This window comes from Clupea harengus, chromosome 4 (assembly GCF_900700415.2).
Source record: "Clupea harengus chromosome 4, Ch_v2.0.2, whole genome shotgun sequence".
In the NCBI taxonomy this organism is placed as follows: domain Eukaryota; kingdom Metazoa; phylum Chordata; class Actinopteri; order Clupeiformes; family Clupeidae; genus Clupea; species Clupea harengus.
The window spans coordinates 19386599-19406597 of NC_045155.1; the positions used below are offsets into that span (position 1 = coordinate 19386599).

The 19999-nt window shown below is 47.1% G+C and overlaps 1 protein-coding gene across 1 annotated transcript; it reads right to left on the reverse strand.

Moving 5' to 3' along the window:
- Nucleotides 1–4753: 4753 nt before the first annotated feature.
- si:ch211-197l9.2 (protein SOGA1) lies at nt 4754–19927 on the reverse strand. Its single transcript, XM_031565559.2, has 11 exons — nt 18860–19927; nt 17699–17923; nt 15221–15379; nt 11996–12061; nt 10718–11824; nt 10055–10162; nt 9571–9741; nt 8869–9120; nt 7718–7767; nt 6100–7429; nt 4754–4906 (listed from the first exon to the last, which is right to left on the reverse strand). The coding sequence occupies exons 1-11, from the start codon at nt 19676–19678 to the stop codon at nt 4754–4756; spliced, it is 4440 nt and encodes a 1479-aa protein (XP_031421419.1). The 5' UTR covers nt 19679–19927.
- Nucleotides 19928–19999: the final 72 nt, after the last annotated feature.

Sequence of the window (19999 nt, forward strand, 5' to 3'; positions counted from 1 at the left end):
AATGCAAAAACACAACAGGCCCTGATTTCCCTGATGTGCAGCTGGCAACAAGTCTGCAGCGAATCACGAGTCATGAACTAAAGCTAATTTGATCACTTAATACCATGAGCAAGATCTTAAGCGCAAACATGGGTAGGTCAGCGAAATGCTCTCACACTCCACACGATAGTTTCTGTTCCTGCGCAACAGACTTTGCTCATTGCCCGTCAATGACCTTGCAACCCATTATGTCCATACTTTTCTATTGTCCTGGTAATTAGTCTGTGTCCATACTGTTCTCTAAGTGGACCCCAGGTAATGATTAAAAACATTGCAGCCTAAAACTTGTTAGGGCTTTGCAGGGACTCTACCAGGCTTGTTTAACAGGCCTATTCAGAAATCTGGAAGAAAATGTGTGGGCTTAAGAAATATCAGACAGTGCTTGTTACTAGAATTCTGAGACCGATAAACTCCTATGGCAGCAGCAGGAGTTTTTAATAAATGAAGACCACTTCCATGAACATAAATGAGATGCATAATAGATGGTCTTTATGGTATCAGTGTCAGACAAGCTATGCATAGAAGTATTCATCTTTCTCATGCAGGGGTTGTCCTGGTAATGAGTGTCTGGGTGATTGATGGATGGGGGTTCTGGAGGAGCATTGGGACGTTACGCGTCTCTCTTACACACTCATATGCTCACCCAGGCTGTTTCAACAAAGCTCAGACGGGTGAGCAGTATGGCGAAGGCTCGTCAGCAGGATCAGTGTCACAGGTACGATTACTGATTGAGAAGCGTAGGCGTCCGTTTCTCCTGCTCTCAAATTGGTAAATGTCTGCACATTGACAATGTCATCATCTGTCTCTAATCACACTTAACAAAAAACATTAAATCGTTTTTCTGAGGGTACAGCTGTACCCCTAAAGAAAAGTCCCATTGGAAGGGGGTTTTATGTGACCACGATCACCTCGGTGACTTGCCAGCTTTTCTTTTCATTGTGTTCTTTCTCAGCCATCTTCTCGCTAATGCAGCCCCTTCCAGAGACCGATCTTGACCACAACGAACAATTACCCTGAAGTAAATGTCAGGCTTGCACATATTTCATGTGTTTATGTGTTTTATATGTTTTGTGTTTTTAATGAGGTCCATGGTACTGTAAACTACTAACCTACACAATAGGAGAAGGCCAAGTCCACACTGTCAGTTTCCAATGTGCTCTGAATTAAATGTATGATGTCCATGCATTGGAGTAACTGTGATACTGTATGAAAACATCCATCTAATGCCTATGCAAGAGTGAAGGAAATGCATTGTCATGCCTGGAGAGTAAGATGTAGTGTCCAATTATGTCCACTGGGGGGCAGTGCATTTCAACAACACGGATGTAAGCTGAGAGGTCTAGAACTATAGACACATCATTCTGCTCACACATAAATGGAGTCATGTGAGGCTTTCAAAATCTAATTGACTTTCATTAGACTGTGACAGTATTTTAAAGGTTCATGTGAGAGTGGCCTACATGAGCACTCAGCCTGCAAAGATTGTCCAGACATTAAAAGTGCTCAGTGTAATTTAATAGAAAGCACTATACTTCATTCATTCATTCATTCATTATGAACTAATTACCAGCAAAAAACAGAACTGAAAATGAATGAATGCTGTCGGCCAAGCCTCGGAGCATGCTGTTGGTTCATGTGTGTGTGTGTGTGTGTGGGCAGGGGGTGACTTTCAGCTCTGCTCAGTCCTGGCTGCTGTTTCTCCACTCTGATTTCCACGCTAGATTAAGCAGCCACAGGGACATGCGAGACCCTTTGTCATGGAAACATTACGCTGCAGTAGGAGGCCGTTTACTGTACCGCAGTGAAGCCAGCTGTTGCAGACAGCAGCAGAGAGAGAGAGAGAGGCTCATCAGTTTTCACTGGAGCCAAATGGAGTTGAAATGGCTCTGCAGGCGTGCTGGTTTTTAGTAAAGAACTTATCCCTGTGACTCCACCTCAGCCTTAAACTAAATTGTTATAAGAGTTTATTTGATCTAATTCTATATTGTTATACGAGTCTATTTAATAATACACAATCAATCTTTGGTCACTGTAAAATGACATCATGTAACAATGCTTTTCACCTTTTTTATGTTGCATCACAAACTACTCTCACTTAATGACTGGACATAACCACTGCAACACTGTCCACTTAATGACTGGACATAACCACGGCAACATTGTCCACTTAATGACTGGACATAACCACTGCAACACTGTCCACTTAATGACTGGACATAACCACTGCAACACTGTCCAAGTGAAGACGGTTAAGATGCTCATACATACCCTACAAACAGAAGGTAGCCAGAGAGGAGGACACCAGTCGCTGCATGCATCGCGTCATGTCAACAGTGGCAAAGGACTCTTTCAGCTCATTAAGTGCTTAAAGTTCCAGGACTTTCCCTCTTCGCTAAAGTCCCGCTGGCATGCAACCTGGCCCACAGCTGCTCAGGTCAGCCACAGTCAGTCAGTCAGGCAGGCAGGTCTGGCCGCTCCACTGACCCCTGTGACAGTCCCTCCCCCAAAGACAGTGTTATGTCCAGCTCGGCTTATGGCCCAGGTGTCACGTGTCACGCTCGGTAAGAGTCTTAGTTAGTCACCCTCAGCGGACGGAGGACCTCTGGCACGGCCTGCTGAGGATGACCGAGAGGGAAGAGTGATGTGATTAACCATTTCATGGCTTTGACCAGCTAAGCTAGTACTAGAGCTAACAATTGACCAAAGTGAAGTTAGTCAAGAGCACATATGACTTACTGCTGGACAATCAGCTGCTTTTGAACTTCAGAGCGTCATCAAAGGAGTCGCCACGGTCTTAGCTCAACTAGTTCCCAACATGAGTTAGTGAAGGACACAAGAGGATACTGCTGGACTGTAAGTTGAGTTAGTGAAGGACACAAGAGGATACTGCTGGACTGTAAGTTGAGTTAGTGAAGGACACATGAGGATACTGCTGGACTGTAAGTTGAGTTAGTGAAGGACACAAGAGGATACTGCTGGACTGTAAGTTGAGTTAGTGAAGGACACAAGAGGATACTGCTGGACTGTAAGTTGAGTTAGTGAAGGACACAAGAGGATACTGCTGGACTGTAAGTTGAGTTAGTGAAGGACACAAGAGGATACTGCTGGACTGTAAGTTGAGTTAGTGAAGGACACATAAGGATACTGCTGGACTGAAAGTTGAGTTAGTGAAGGACACATAAGGGTACTGCTGGACTGAAAGTTGCCATGGAGAAAGTATCTGCTTCATTAGTAGATGTGACTTTCATCTGTACACATTATGCTTGCAGGTGTGATATTACTGATGACTTCTAACTGACCGAGACATAACCCATGAATATTCATGAAGATGACACAGAGCTCAAAGGACAGGTTTTATAAAGAGAAAAAAGTGGCCACATGGAAGCACAGACATGTCTGTCCCTACAGACTCCGTATAAATATTTATGTATTGAAATCTCTGTGGTACAGGGAATTGTTTATACACATGACTTAATCTGCCATCTTCTGTAAAATAGCTAAATGTTTTACAGAGGCTACTGAATGGCAAGATGAGTTTTCTGGGGTAAAAAGGAACAACGTTTTGTCAATATTATGTTACAAATGATTATATAATATGAATAATACTTGAAACACATTTGACTTACATATGTCTCCATACACACTGCTCCCAAGTCAACCTTATAAGGTGTGCATACAGCACTGACAATAATAATCTGGATAGTTACAGTACATAAGATATATTAGGTGACCATATGGATGGTCTCCTTTTTGGGATGGGGTATACCTGTATATTTACTAATAAATACATTAATAAATCTAAAATCTAATCAATAAAAAAAGAAATCAATAATACTATAATTGTTTCAGTTTTATGTATAGATTAAGGCATCTACCGAAATAATTTGTTAAAATACAACTAAGCACAGTATGCCACAATTCTGCATTATATGATTAATATCTGAGCATTATAAAACTGTGACCTCTGTAGTAAACATAATGACAGATAATAGATACAATGGCTTAATATAATTCAAGAGAAGTTTGAGTGTGATGAATGATATGTACAAAAACATCTGAAACATGCTGATGAATGTATATATGTCAGACATCTGGAGAGAAAAACGTGATCCAGTAGATACTGGAAATGTGATTTGTCCATGCATGGTCAACGTGTGCACATTATTCAACAAACCCCAGGACCAAATCCAGCTGTTGTCAGTAATCGAATTGCAGTGACCCTGCAGCAGAACTCGACACGATTCATCTGTTCCGTGTCTTTCCACCCATCCTTAAAGATTGTCCTGAATTTCAGAGCGGTGCCAGGCTTGGGTTTCTCAGGACCTGTGGGAATGCTGTCAGCTGTGTGTGTGTGTGTGGGGGGTGTCTGTGTGTGTGTGTGTGGATGTCTGTGTGTGGATGTCTGTGTGTGTGTGTGTGTGTGTTTGTGTGTGTGTCTGTCTGTGTGTGTTTGTGTGTGTCTGTGTGTGTGTGTGTGGTTGTCTGTGTGTGTGTGTGTGTGTGTGTGTGTGTGTGTGTATGTGTGTGTGTCTCTGTGTGTGTCTGTGTGTCTGTGTGTCTGTGTGTGTGTGTGTTAGAGTGTGTGTCTGTTTGTGTGTGTTTGTGTGTGTGTGTGTGTGTGTGTGTGTGTGTGTGTGTGTGTGTGTGTGTGTGTGTTGACAGAGTGAGGGGTAGTGTTGAGGGCTAATAGAGTGCATGACTGGGAGCCTCGTTGCTAAGGGTTGGAGCTGCTCCTCACCGCAGCTGCTGTGGGGCAGTCGTGTGGGCGGAGCCGACACTGGGCGTGGGCGTGGTGGAGGTTGGAGCGGGAGGGGCGAGCGAAGCAGGAAGTCAACGAACGGGAGCTGCAGTCACAGGATCCGTCTCTCTGGAAAACAGACACAGGAGAGAAGATGTCAGTACATCCCACCCTCAGTCACATTTCACTTCTACTTTAATGGTGCTCCACCATGTCTGAGAGCTCCATATTGGAAGTGAAGCCGTCAGTGGGTGGTAGGGTCCTTCAGCCTGCTCCCTGCTGTGCATAATAAAAAGGTTCAAATGAAAATGTTTCAGTGCATGAGTTTCTGTGTTGGGTCATTTCATGAGTGAGGGGTTTTACGGCTCTCTTAAGGGCAGAAGGTATGCTGGTCACAAGCCACAGAGTGAGTCGAGCAGTTTTTGGAAAACCTTCTTTATCTAGCTTTCCCCCAGGACAAACTATGAACTGCTGCCAACATGGCCATGCTGAACATCATAGAGGCTGATTCTATGGGTGACCTGGGATAAACCCACTCACGGGGCAAATGAGGACCATTACATTTCAAGTGGCTCCCCCGTCTGACTGATGTTGATGGCAGAGAATCTTCCAGAACTCAGTGTGTCAGTGAATGGACATGCTGTCCTTAAAGGAACAGCCCACAATTCTTATCCAATACATTTTTGTCAAACTCAGCTCGTTTCTCCTTACGGTCCCCTAGCTGTCCATTCAGTGTGTGCACTTACAAAAACCTCAGGTGTTGGCACACAGTAGGCTCTGTAAATGAGGAAATAAAACATAGTGGACGGAGCCATGAACAATTAAAGCGGGTCGACACGTTGCTTCAGGAGCACAGAAGGGAGGGGTGGGATTTGATTGGCTGTTTGGTTTAAATATCAAAATCTTTAGCCAGGATTGTAAACTTTACTTTTAATGCAGTGGTTCCTTTTCATGGCAGGCCCCCCTTTAAAGTGTCCAACCACCACCACTACCGAGGTGCAAAGATTAAGCCCGCCCCACACTTTGGGTACCACTGCTTTAATGGAAACACCCCACACTTGGGAACCACTGCTTTAATGGAAACATCCCACACTTTGGGTACCACTGCTTGGAATGGAAATGCCCCATTCTGCTTCAAGCACTGCTTTAAATGCTGTTCTAAATACTCCAGACTGTGGTAGCCTAGTTACCTCCAGTGTAGCAGTGCCAGAGTTCTTGTCTTTGCTGGCCTGGTTCTGGCTCTGGCTCTGGCTCTGGCTCTGGCTCTGGGTCTGGGTCTGGCTCTGGGTCTGGGTCTGGGTCTGGGTCTGGCTCTGACCCGCCTCCTCCTTCTGCCCCTGCTTCATGAACCTCCGGTTGACAATCTTTGTCACGCTGTCGTTCCGCACCAGCGGTACCCGTGACGCCGGCCGTTCGGCCTTCTTCTGTCCCGCCGAGCCGATGCTGTCCCTCCGTACCGTGGGCGCCCCGGTCCTCTCCGCCCCTCCCGTCGCCGGCTTGTCTGTGCGACCGCACACGTTGCGCAGGAACTCCTGGACCAGGCCGTAGCGGTGGATCCCAACGGACTTGCGGCCGGCCGGCTTGTCTGTGTTTGCCGCCGTGACGGAGCCGGCTCTGCTGGTGGTGGAGCGGGCCCAGGCCGAGCCCACAGAGCCCTTCTGGGACAGACCCCACAGCCCGCGCTCTTTGGGGGCCTCCAGCCGGGACGGGCCGGTCGAGGACGAGGAAGAGGAGAGGGAGGGCGAGAGGAACGATGAGGGAGGCGAAGAAGAGGAGGAAGTTGAGGAGAATGGGGAAGACGCTGAATGCCGGCGGTAGAGTTTAGGTGAGGTGGAGCATGGTGGAGGCTTCTCCACCCGGCTGGCCACCCGCTCCAGGGACGAGGACATCTGCTGGGCGCGGGGGGACACCAGCGAGGCGGTGGTGCCACGGGGGGACCAGTACTTCCCGGACGAGAGGCCCCTGACGCCGTCTGTCTGCATGCCCGTGCTCACGGTGTGGGCCCCTGGCCGGCTCTGGCTCTGTGCCTGGGCGGCTGCAGCCGTCTGGCTCCAGGCGTCTTTCATCAGGCTCCGGCCCCTCTCCAGGGAGCTGCCTCGGCTGGCCCCGCGCACGCTGGCCGTCATCTCCTTCATGTCGTCGCTCAGGTTAGCCAACGCCTGCAGGGTCCCGAAGGATAGGAGCGAGGCAGAGGGGAAGCCGGGGGGAGGCTGGAAGCCGCAGGGCAGCCTGCTGGCGCCCCCGGTGGGGCTGCCGCCGCCGTTGCACTCCAGCGGCAGCCCACCCTGAAAGCTCAGAGACCCGACGCCCTCATTCCCTCTGCTCCTCGCCGGTCCAGGCGGGAAAACTCCAGCCTGCCTCTCCCTCATCTTCCCCTCCACATACATGTCCTCTTTGTCCCAGGTCAGCTTGGAGAGGTGCACTCTGCGGGCGGACGGTGGGCTGTAGTAGATCCTCAGAGCGGTCTTCTCCGGGGCCGTGTGGCTCCTCTGGGTGGACTCCAGCTGCAGGTCCAGGCCAGGGAACCGGGGAGGCATGACGGGGACGTCCCACGTCTTACAGGCCTCCGGCTGGTCCAGCAGCGCTGCCTCCTCACTCAGGTAGAGCCAGTTTTTATTGGAGGCATCGGACGGAGCAAGCTTGGGCTTAGTCCTGTGGGAGATATTAATATAGAAATACAACTGTGAGGATGGTAATAGAAGTGAACGGGGACTTGTTTCCTCAGAGGCATTGGCACTCTAATGTCAATGTAACACAGAGAGAAAGAGAGAGAATGTGAATGTACAAAATAATGAACACTGAATGAATTTACAAAGAAAAACAAGCTTCAGCAGTATTGATGCATGTGTGAGTATGTGTGTATGTGCTTATATATATTACTAATATTAGTTTTACAGCATATATTATTGATTCAAAGTCCATTTATATGAAGAAGCTGACCTCTCTGTTCCCCAGGATCTTCCACTGTCAGACATCTTGCCACCAGAAGACTGAAAGAGAGCAGGGCAGCTTTAGTTGTGCTGGGCGGAAAATGCACTGGCAGCTCATACAGAGATTAGCATGAGTGAAGACTCAATGTGACACCACAGGATTTGGAGCCTTCAAAAGAAGCCAACCCAAATTACCATTTGGTCCTTAACTGACTTGGGGAAGAAGGGAAGGAAAAACAAGCACATTTTGTCGACTTGTGGGGTAACCCACTCGTTTTGAGCGTTTATGGTCTCTCAGCAATCAAATGAAAAATCTGCCTCAGGAAAGTGTGTCAGGGAGGGAGGGATTACGATCCTTGGAGTAAATACATAAGATCAGCACGAATCAGGAACCATTTCATCTCCAAAAAATAAAGACATAAAAGAAATATCAAGGATTTCACAAGCCTACAGTCAGCAAAACAGGCACTATTCAGCAACAGCAGTAAATTATATGTTGAAAGGGATCGAGACCACGCTTATAAAAATCTGTTTCGAAATGTAAGTCAGTCCCCAACCCCCTGCCCCGCGACCTTAAAAGACTGAGTCTGAGGAAATGTGTACCATGGGTCACGGACTGAGTGAAATGCTAAAGAATCTCCGTTTCACTCGGTCTGGTCAGTAAGGCGAGTCTAAGTCCCCTGTTTTGGCCGTAACAACCAGATTGCAGCTTATGCAGGCCCACTGCCCACTCCGCCGCAGCCCAAACAGGGGATTAGCCTAAATTCGGTGGGCACACGTCCGTCCTTTGATGGCGCCCTCGTGTACCTCCTCCAGGGCAGCTGAGTTCACTGCAGGGTTTTACCAAGTCTCTTACTGGCCCACTGACTTAGATGGAGAATTACCAGTTTTGACTTTGTTTTTTTTTTTACGGGAGAGCCTATGGGTGGAGGCAGTAAATCTGTTTCACTGAGCTGATTGAAGAAAGATTTCAGGAGTCTATTAAGCATCCCTACAAGATGCTGAATGTAAAGTTCAGCTGCAATCACACTGTAATATCAGCATATTTAACTATTTAAAAGCGGAAAATACTTAAATGCTTAAAAGCAGTACCCAAAAAAACTGGGACAGCAGGACGTGAGACAAGATGAGATGAGATAATGAGATGAGATGTTGTCCTACCTCAGCCATATTCCCCTGGCTGCTGGTCTGGCAGGCCGGCTGCTCCGTCTGCAGCTGGTGCAGGTACTCCAGCAGCTCCTGCTTCTCGCAGCTCCAGTTGCGCTCGCGCACCTTCATCTGCCGCGTCAACTCCATCACCGCCGCGTACGAGTCGGCCAACAGATGCTGCAGTTTCTCCACGTGGTCCCTCTGCAGCGCCACCTTCAGGTCCGGGAGGTTCTTCACCGACGCCTTGCTGGCCGTGCCCTCAAGCTGAGGAAGAGGGAAGGTAACATATGACCACCTGAACTAAGTTCCTGTGCTCCTGTGGCTATACCGATAGAAGAAAAGGTATTAGAGTTGAGGTTTTCGGTCCTGGCAGAATGTCTGAGATCTTTGAGCTCAACAGCCAATCAAACACACCCTGCCTCTCTGTGCTCCTGAAACTAAGTTGAGGCACAAACGCCCCTTGTTGCTGATTGGTCCGGGCCATATATATACAATCCCAAGAAAGTAATTACAAAGAATCAGTGTTACTGCGGCGCACTGATAATTAGTGTGTTATATAGTATGTGTACGGAATAGTATAGCTACATTGTAAGTACATCTGCTTGTAAGGAACTGTAACGATTAACATTTGTTGACCTTTGCTGGGCTTTGTGGCAATATAGTGCATCAAAACTATACAGTGTTGCTCAGTGTATCGCTGGTTGAAGCCCTCACCCTGCTGACGATGCTCCTCAGCTCGCTCCTCTCCACGGCCCAGGCTGCTTTGGCACAGGCAAACCGCTGTGCCAGCTCCAGGCTCGCCCGCCGCTCCTCCTGCAGCTCAGAGCCCAGGTCCTGCAGGGCCGCCGTTAGGTCCAACAGAGCCATGTCTTCATCACCGTTCACCTGGGAGGGAGAGCAATATACACACAGTTACACACTCGCTTCAGAGAATTACCACAAACATCATTTTATTGAATGTAAGGAATTAGGTTGAACTGCACAATTCTCTGACTCCTGTATGCAAGCCAAAAGTCTGTGTGCTGCAATGTTACATTTTGACTGTATATGTTTTGATGTTATCTTGTGCTTTTAGAACCCTCTTTCAACCGTAATCTTTATGTTCTCATGTTCGGTTTTATCTTCAGTAAACCATCCTCTGTGGGTCATAGCCTCTGTTCCTGTCAGCCAGAGTAGTTTAGACAGCCTCTAGTTTCACCTGTTTGAGGAAGGGCTTTGAGGCTGTGGGGCTCATCTTATTGGCCTCCTCAGAGTCCGAGGTCTCCTCCCCCTCCATCAGGAGACGTAGTTTCTTTTGGCAGCCCACCTGAGATGATGCAGACCTTCTGTGACAACATCCTCTCTGAGTACATTCATATTTATAGCTATCTATTTATGCCATCTCTGCACTAATGCTCAATGTGATCCATCACTGACAGCTTTTAACTACTGACCTTCCTCCATACACTTCCTCCTACATTTAGTCAATCAGTCATGGTGCCTAACAGATGTCCACATAAATGTAATCATTTCAAGAGTGATTTTGACTTCCTTTGTCCTGTTCACTTTGAACCCGTCCATGATAAAACTGACATATCATATGTCATTGAAGAGAACATGGAAATTCTCTGGAAAAAGAGACTTTTTGGAATTATTGGCAACCGTCATGACAGCTCTCATAATATCCAGCATGTAACAATATGTTGGCTTGATAGCATTTGGTAATGGTAATACTAACTAACTAAAATATCACTGGAAAGAGTATGTCATTTGAGTATGGAGCATCTACCATTTATCTACATTTCTGTGGACATATGATCTATTGTTATGCTCCCATTTAAACTGTGGGTCTAATTCAGGTGTTTGATTCCTCATTCCTCACCTCAAACAGGTCTTTCACTTCCTCGCCCTGTCGCCACTGTTGCAGGAACCAGCGAAGCTGCAGGGTGAGGAGCACCAGGGTCTCCTGACCACACGGACATCCCGGGGACAGGTCCACCTTCCCCAACAGTACCTCCTTCTGGACCTCCCTGGTCTCTAGAGGAGGCGCTGGGTCACATGGTCCCCAGCTGTGGGCCTTCCTGCCTTCTCCTGTGTCCATTAAACTCTTCACTCGCTCAATAAGAACCTGTAGCTGAAACTGTAACACCTCCAGCTCGCCTGAGAGGGGGTTTAGGGAGGGTAGGTCCCGAGGCCGGGGGAGAGCGCTGGGGGAGTGATGGTCTGCCTCTGGTTTGGCCAGGTAAGGGGACAGCGGAGGCGTTTTCTGGTTGGAACAGGGCGAGAGGCCATTTTTTGCAGGCGCTCTCAGGAGGTCAATGGCAGAACTGACCAGCAGGGCCTGATCGCGAAGAGTCTTCAGGTCTTTCAGGTTGAGGTCTGTGTGAGAGCTCAAAAGGTCAGCACCATTTTTCTTGGCCTTCTCCTGTTCTTCAGGGTTATGACCCAGACGGGTAACCTCCACAGAATACCCTTCTTCCGTCTGTATTTGTTTAGTGACTAATGTTATAGGCCGACCCTGTGCAATGTCCTTCACACTGACAGCAGTCTGCCTCTCACCCAACTCATGCCTGTCGTTACAGACTGGCACAACGAGATGCTCCCCCGCCCCCTCCATCGGTTCATCTTCCTCCTCTACCCCTCCTGCTCCTCCTCCTGCTCCTCCTCCTCTCCTGTCCCTCATTTCGCTCATTTCCGCCCGCAGGCCACGGTTCTCCACCTCCAGCTCCACGATCCGCCGGCTCAGCAGCGTGGCCTCCTCCTCCACCAGCCTCAGGTGAACTTTGACCTCAGCTTCACGTGCGAGAGGCGAGTTGGCCATGCTGTCAGACACCTGTGTGTTGTCGACGTCGCCGTAGAGCAAGCGGTACTTGGCCAGCTCCTGGCCCATGGTCTCGTTCTCAGATACCATCTTGGTCAGCTTCTTGCACATGAGTGCAGACTCCTCTTTGGCAAAGTGCAGCTGGCACTTCAGATCAGCACTGTCATCCTGTAAAAAAAAAAAAAAAAAACATGAAAATGTTGTATTACCATGCAAAATCAATGGCAGTCTCAATTTCAATCTTATATGTCTCCCAGTAACTCACACTGTTTCCACTGCAAAGCAATGTCCAGGAGAAGACATCAGATACACTCTTTTTTATGCACATGCGTCATTTACCTGTGGGGAAAGCTTCCTTTCAGACTTGCCAGACGATGTCCTCAAGCTTCTCCTCCTCAGAGAATTCTGTGGAATCGAATTTACAGAGTTTCAAAGGTTCAGTTTGCTATGGACTGATTGAATGGGATTCATAGATATGTGGAACTGACCATTGTAATCAAGTGTAGAGGTGTTGTGCACCAAAGTATGGTTAGACTCTTTTGACTCTTAAGCCAGAGTATTGAGCATTAAAAATACTCATGCTCTCGTTTTTTCCATGTATTTCCAGTGGTGAAGATGGTGAGGATGCAGACCTTAATACAGGTTTAACGCGATTCCCAGCCTCGTCACAAAATATGTCCCTTGGTAGCACATAAACGTGAGAATGGGGTCAGCTTCGATAGGAGTGTTTAAAGGGTATATCATTCACCCCCATAATCTCCAGGGAGACTCAAGTGTCAGTCCCCACTCCCACCGACCCTCAGATCGAGTAACTCAACTACACTGCCCACATACTTCCTCCCAGACGAAACCAGGTCACTCACTCAGGGCACTTTAATAGGGTAACAAAAGGATGTCCAGATGTATGCGCAAGGCTAAATCGTTTCTTTGGACGGATTCTCTCTTTAACACACACCCTTAAAACAACAGATGACCGTCACTCTCAAGCACAATAACTCCAAGCTCATACGAGCTAAGCATCCCTGCAGTGCAGAATATGACTGGAATGTTGTATGGGTGTCAGTCTCTCTGTCTCCGGCCCTGCCTGGATCCTTGAATGGAGTACAGAGGGCCCCAGAACAAGAGAGACTAACAGAGCTCCAGTGGGTGACATAAAAATAACTTCAGTGATCCAGGCTCACTGGGGACCTGCTACCTACTATTATTTAGGCTTAAAGAAAATAGCCCTCTTAATTAATTTTTAGAATTTAGTCATTTAGCAGACTTAAAGTATGACTACCCAAGATTAGTGTCTGAGGAGCCAGACATGACCTGGTTAGTTTGATATGAGAATACATGTTGCTGAAATTGTGGTAATGGATGGCAATGAAATCTGTTGCTGGCAGGAGTATACCCAAAGGCTTATGACCGAACCACCCTGTCCATGTTTGAATCACCCCTCTTACAACACACACGCACACACACGCACCCACACACACACACACACACACACTAACACACACTGAGCCACAAGCCCACGAGACAGTGAAGTGACCAATGCATTTTAAATTTTGTTAACGGTTCAATGATTCCCACCCACAATTGAATTCACCTAAACATTTGTCTCTAGACATGCATGTAATAAAAGTGTGTATGTTGTATACAGCAGGCCCATGAGTCTGGAGCCAGATGAGGGATCCAAAGCAATGACTGTACGGTGTTCATGCGTTTCACCAGACCTCAGACTCCAGACTCACACAACACCTTGAAAAGCAGTTTTGTGTTCAGCGAAACTAGCATATTGTCTTTTTTTAAATCATAAAACGTAGTCTCTGGTGCTTCGGCCGGTGGCACAACAGTAGGTAATCGCAGCGCGAGACCTGCCCTGCCTGCCTGCCTGCCTGCATGCATGCATGTGAGGATCAGAGGGAGAGAGCAGCTGTTTGAGATGAGCGGCCTGAGGCTGAGCCGCTGCGATCCGCCCCTAAGCACTGAATCCTGGATTAAAGCTGAGCACATGCAGGGGGGTGGACGAGGGACTGCCCTGCCACTAAAGGAAAACCCAGGGCCCTTTTTCATTACACACAAGGTAGACAAGTTACAAGATGAAGACCCACAGGAGGTTAAACAAAACCGAATCTAACAAAGAGAGAGAGAGAAAGAAAGAGAGACAGATCAAATGAAGGATCTGTGAGAGCTGGGGTTAACTTGAGAGAGAATGGGAGACTGCAGACGTGGACACAGACTTTATTGCATGTGGATTTTGGTCTTTAAAAGTCTGAAAATCTTCAAGGTTTTTGCAAAGTGATGCATTCATACAGTAATGACATGTTTTGACCCACATTCGGACACGTCCTAAGTCCATGGAGCCAAGGAGGCATAGGAAAGGAGGCGGGAGGGATCTCCTCCTCTTGTCTATTTTTAGACATTTCCTCTGGCTGCCTCTCTCTCTCTTTCTCAGTCTCTCTGTCTGTCTGCCTCTCTCTTTCTCAGTCTCTCTGTCTGTCTGCCTCTCTATCTCTCTTTCTCAGTCTCTCTGTCTGTCTGCGTCTCTCTCTTTCTCAGTTTCTGTCGGTCTGCCTCTCTCTCTTTCTCTCTCTCTCTCTGTCTGTCTGTCTGTCTGTCTCTCTCTCTTTCTCCCTGTCTCTCTTTCTTCTCTCTTCCCCCCTAGGGAGACTGTGAAGAGTGTCAGCTGTGCTTGCCTGGAACTCAACCCCTACATGCTATGCAGCACTGCCCTGCCTTATAGCCAGCTGTCCACCACGCCCGTGGGTATGCGCTCTCTGGGCTCAAGGGCATCCGGACGCCCGGACTCACCAATGGGACAGTGAGGTTCTAGGCTGGTGAGAGGCATCATGAAATCAGTTCACAGCACTCAGATCCCTGCCCAGCTGAGCTGACACATACTGCTGAGGGTCGTGTGAAACATGGTGGTGTCTTCAAAGAGTTGATGTTACAGTGTGTAGTATGCCAGTCTGCACCCACAGTATGTGTTTGTAAGTATGACTCTAAGGATTGTTGCAATAAGGATGCGCCAACATGGCATGGCATCCGTGTAGCATTGCTTGGTGTGTCTCACTATTACAGACCTCTGATACAACATGGATCAGTGTCCACTGCCCTTAGGTGTATGTATACTAGTCATTACTAGTATACTAGTACTATACTAGTCCAGCCCTGGAGTTAGGAAATAATGTCACATACGGTGCAACATTCCTGAATCATTTAATCATTGAATAAAGAAGCTAACGTTTTTTTTGTTTGTTTTGGGGGTCAGGGTCTGAATTCTTCATGAGGATTGTGAGTGGGGTCAATTGTTTTCTTGTAGATATCTTGCATGAATGCACAGACTTCCACTTATATATAAACTAGAGACAGTCAATGCAATCCTATCACTTCCACTGCAAACAATTGACAATCACATTCAGCTATGTCTGCTGTAGCACTGTGAAGGATTCTGAATTTGGCCGTACGGGTGTTGTTCTCTTTTAAACGTGTCTGTGGATATCTGTGGGTTGAGAGGTTGTAGTGTGTAGTATGTAGTGTGTAGTGTGTATGACCAGTTTGCAGATGAGAATGCTCTACCTCTCGGGTCTTGTCCATCTCATTGTGCAGGACCTGATTGGCCACCTCCAGGTCTTGCGTTCGCTCGCGCAGCTCCACATTCTCCCACTCCAGCTGGGCCTTCTTCTTCTGCACCGACTCCAGCTCGCCATGGAGACGCAGAGACACGCTCTTCGCCACCTGACAAAGAAGGCTTTGTTCAGTCACAGGTTTTTCATCATGGAGATATTTATATACAGGCTATCCTTTTTTTTCTCTAACTTATCTTACTTATCTTTACTTGCATGGCCTGCAGTTATGAGTTTTCAGAATTATCCCTGGATTTTCTGTGTGATTATATGTGTGTTTTTAACTGTCTTGACCCAACTAATCATGATCTGTTGCAGTACTAAGACATAGTCCATATACTTATAGGAACATCAATTACATAACCACAGAGACGATTCTTAAAAACTGTTGTTCTGTTTCTAGTGTTGCTATGTTACAGGCAGTGATTCTTCCCTCATGGCAGGGACAAGGGTAAGATGTCTTTGTAGTGTTCATGTGATGTATGCGCGTGATTCTGTTTTCTAAAGACTCCGAGCTGTTTTGTTCTTCTCTCAGGGACAAGGGTACTACTCAGACTACTCAGTGACATCTCTCCCTTTTTCTGCTGCAAGTTACTTTAGACGAGTTGGAAATGAAGGGACAGGGGGAGATGAGTGAGAAACGAAGAGATTCAAAGTCAGACTGTAAGCACTTCTGGGTGATTTTGCCTGAGGAGTGGAAATTCAACCTTTTTTTGATAATGGAAGTTGGGTGGAGGTTACACTCACACCAACAAACAGCCACACACATACACACATACACACACACACACACACACACACAAACACACTCACCACAAACACACACACACTTTTTATTGGCCCACTTTGCACAAAACAGGGTATCAATTTCTCCCTCAGGGTGTTAAAATAGACTGACATTGCCATTATCATAGTGCCCACACAGCTGTAATAAAAAAGTCTTCTACCTCAATATTTGCCAAAGGCATTTCACAATAACTGTATCAAGTAAGTGCAAATTTGTCAAGTTTAAAAATTGTACTGGGGCAATATTCTGTATTGTCTTGTGAGCCAACAGTTCAGTTAGCCTGTAGTATGACATTCTGTAGGAATAGTTAAGACATTGTAAAAACCTAAAATTGCTAGAAAACACCTTTTGTCCGTCATAATGAGTTATAAACTATGAATATCATACTTTCAAATATGGCCATTTAAAAATCTAAAACTACAGTAGAGCATGATCCCCCACAATATCTCATATAGGGAGTGAAAATGTGTAGGCGGAAGAATGGAGTTTCTGCCTACAAATGCAACTTGCTCTCCATGATAAACAGCGCTAGGGCATAAGAGGAATTTACACAGAGCATGGAGCAATTTTGGTGACGAAGCAGACTTTGATGTGGTAACTCCTGCTGCGTTGATAGTCTTATAATGCCCCGGAATTCCTGGAAGAGCCCCCACTTCTGATTGGTTGTGTAGTTTCAAACCAAAGAATGCTTCGGCTGTGAGTGGCCTGCCACAAGGAAATGAGCAAATGAGTGGGTTTGTTTGGCTGCCTGGCACAGAGAGAGAGAGAGAGAGAGAGAAGGAGAGAGAGAGAAGGAGAGAGAGAAGGGGAGAGAGAGTGAGAAGGAGAGAGAGAGAGATGGAGAGAGAGAGAAGGAGAGAGAGAGAGAGATTTCCCTCCTTTTCAAACAGAGCTGGGCCACCTCCAGAGTGAAGGACTTTACTACACACACACACATAGGCACACATACTCACACACACTCACACAAACACTTGCATGCGTATGTACACATATACACCCTCTCTTGCACACTCACACACACTTGCACGGATGCACACACACACTCCTCTTCACACATTCCAACATACACAAACAACTGCCTCTCCAAACCTATACATTGACCAGGGTATGGCTTAGTCCCAACTTAAACAAAACTTCTGAGTAAAACATCTTTCTAGGGAGATTGGGCTCATGATTCATAATGACAGGGCAGAGATAATCCCAGCATGCAGTTCTGTTACGTGCTGACTCACTGAACCTTGTGCTTTCATTTTGCCATGTAAGTTGTGCAACTGGGGTTTCCGACAAACATCCCGGACAAATGAAGCACGAGGATGGAATTCAGTGGGTCACGGTTCTCCTTCCAGTTCTGCTTAACTAAATATTCTGTACATACACACTTTGTTCTAACAACCCCACACACAGAAACAAGCTTACGCACCTAATGACCCCTTTGGTCCTGAAAACATCCACCCACACACACATATACAATCATACCCACATACTCACGTCCTGTTGAAGTCTTGTAAAACACAGCCTTTACTGCTCAGATATATCATTCTCTCTCTTTCTTTCTCTCTCTCTCACACACACAGACATACACACACACACACACACACACACACACACACACACACACACACACACACACAGAGGAATACTCACCCTGACATCGTGTTCCAGCGCGCGAATGAGCTCCCCGTCCACCTGTCCGGTCTGGGCCACGCGCAGACTGCGTCTCTCGGCCTTGCGCAGCCGGTACTGCAGGATGCGGGACATCTTGTTAGCCTGGTCCAGCTGCTGTCTCAGCTCCTGAAGCTGGTAAACGTCCTCCTCCAGGAACAGGTCACGCATCTCCAGCATCTCTGAACGCAGCTCCTCCATCTCATCCTGGAAGAGCACACAACAATGAGTGCCCAACTTTCATCAACACCTATGGATCTACATGATCATATAGGCCTACTTAAATGTGTTCACCTGTCCTGCATGCTTACATGATTATTTAATATAAGGGAAGACACACTGTGCAGAACTGACACCTTTTCACCATACTAGCATCTTCACCTTCATACATCTTTTTCCTCTAAGGTTTTCAGATATGATGGACATAACTTGGATCTTGCTTTCCTTTTGAGGACCATTTAGGAATCTCTTACTCTTCTATGAACATTTCTATCCTCATATGTAGAATTAGTCATTTATGACATTTATACATGTGCCACCATGGTATTTTTAATCGGGAATACTGAACTGAACTGAACTGAACTACTGCTACTATTCTTGGCCCATTCGATTATTCCACGCACATGCATAATTCACCCATTGTCACATTAATGCAGTAGGTACCATGGTATTTTAATCATGATCACATATTCTACGTATGTTTGAAATTTCTCTCAAACAGTCGCCATGTGACACCGCTTGGGCAACGGTGCCAGGCGGCCGCGCGCCCTCCTCCAAGAGATGGCACTGTGCGCATTGACGTAAGCCAAATCACACAGGCCTGCCAACACAAGGATTTATGATATGCCATCGCGTCACGTCAACTGATTCTCACTACTAGTCTTTGGGATTAAAACTTGATTCGATTGTGCGCCTTCACCTCGTCCCTAAATCGCGTGTGGAGACAATAACGGATGACACTCAAGACAATTAGCGAAAGTGTAATCGGTTCGTGGAGCGTTAATCCAAAGGCTATAAACGCACTTGCAATCATTATACAAACAGAAAAACACATTTGTGAATATGGTAGAAATAATAGATGTTTAAAGTTTTTAAGGAAACCAAATTGGTGGTGGATATCAATGGAAACTAATATGATCTTACTTTTAAATATTCGTTTTCTGATCTTAAATCCTCAATCTCTCGGAGAAGTTCGTCGTGCATTCCATCAACATACTCTCCCGTCAGGTCAGAAAATGCCACCGAGGAGCTAAAATTCAGTCGACTGTCCAGTGAGGCGAAGGACCGCTCGTCTACAGGGGAGACGCTACCAGTCCCAGGAGCCAGAGAGTTATTGGCCCCTGTTGAACTGATGATGTTTGTGTCTTCACTTCTGATGTCCGAGACACTGTCCCCCAGGTCAGTCCTGTCTCCATCCCGGCTATTTGACTCAATGTCGCTGCACTGGGTGTCGGTAGAAAGTTTATTCTCCTCCGACGTGCAGTCCGACATCTCTGAGCTGCTGTCTGCGGACGACAACTTTCCAGTAGCGCATCCTGAGTCTTTGCTTAGCTCATCAGAAGTGTTGCTGGCGTCGGACAGTTTCCTCCGTCCTGACGATTTATTGCGACTCTTGAGGCTACCACCGCTCGGTTGCTTGACTTTCCCGGACACTTTTCCCTTCTCTGGTTTCATTTCTTTTCCTCCGCTCGGGGTGCGGCGAAGGGTTGTCGTTCCTACGCTGGTCTTGGTGACAGGTTTGCTTGACTGTGCGTCTTGAGGTTTTACTGGCAACGGCACCTCATTTGTTTGGGGCGAACCGTAGCCGTGGAGTGACGCGTGCTGCCCTACAAACTGCCGCCCGTGCGCTCGATCTGGTTGCGCGCAGGAGTCTCCCTCTCCATCGTCCATCTCCTGTCCACTTCGGCGCTTCTTCGGTCGCGCGCGAGGTGCAGAATTTGCCTCTTCCTTTGCCTTCGTCATTAACCAAGTTTGGCACTGTAGAAGTGTGGTCTTTTTAAAGAAACCCAAATGACACTATATATCACTTAGGTCTTCGTAAACAGCGGAATAAAAGGCGATCTAAATTTTTGCCACATCCGTCTGTGATGAGTCTAGAGACCTGAAGGCGATTTAAAGCTGTTGTTCATCGCCGAACCCACAAGGTCAGTTGGTCAAGACTTGTGATGTCACTGCTGTATACTGCACGCGTCTTAGGTCTCGTTTCGCCCAACTGTTGTGTGGGTGTATGACAAACTCAACTTATGGGGTTGATGACTATGCCCGCCCCCTGATCTGTAAGCC

Coding starts and splice junctions, on each gene's coding strand:
- si:ch211-197l9.2 (XM_031565559.2), bottom strand. CDS start 19,678: ATGACGAAGGCAAAGGAAGAGGCAAATTCTGCACCTCGCGCGCGACCG. Junction 10,163..10,717: donor AAGTGAAAGACCTGTTTGAG/GTGAGGAATGAG, acceptor GCATCATCTCAG/GTGGGCTGCCAAAAGAAACT. Junction 4,907..6,099: donor AGCAGGGGCAGAAGGAGGAG/GCGGGTCAGAGC, acceptor TCTGTTTTCCAG/AGAGACGGATCCTGTGACTG.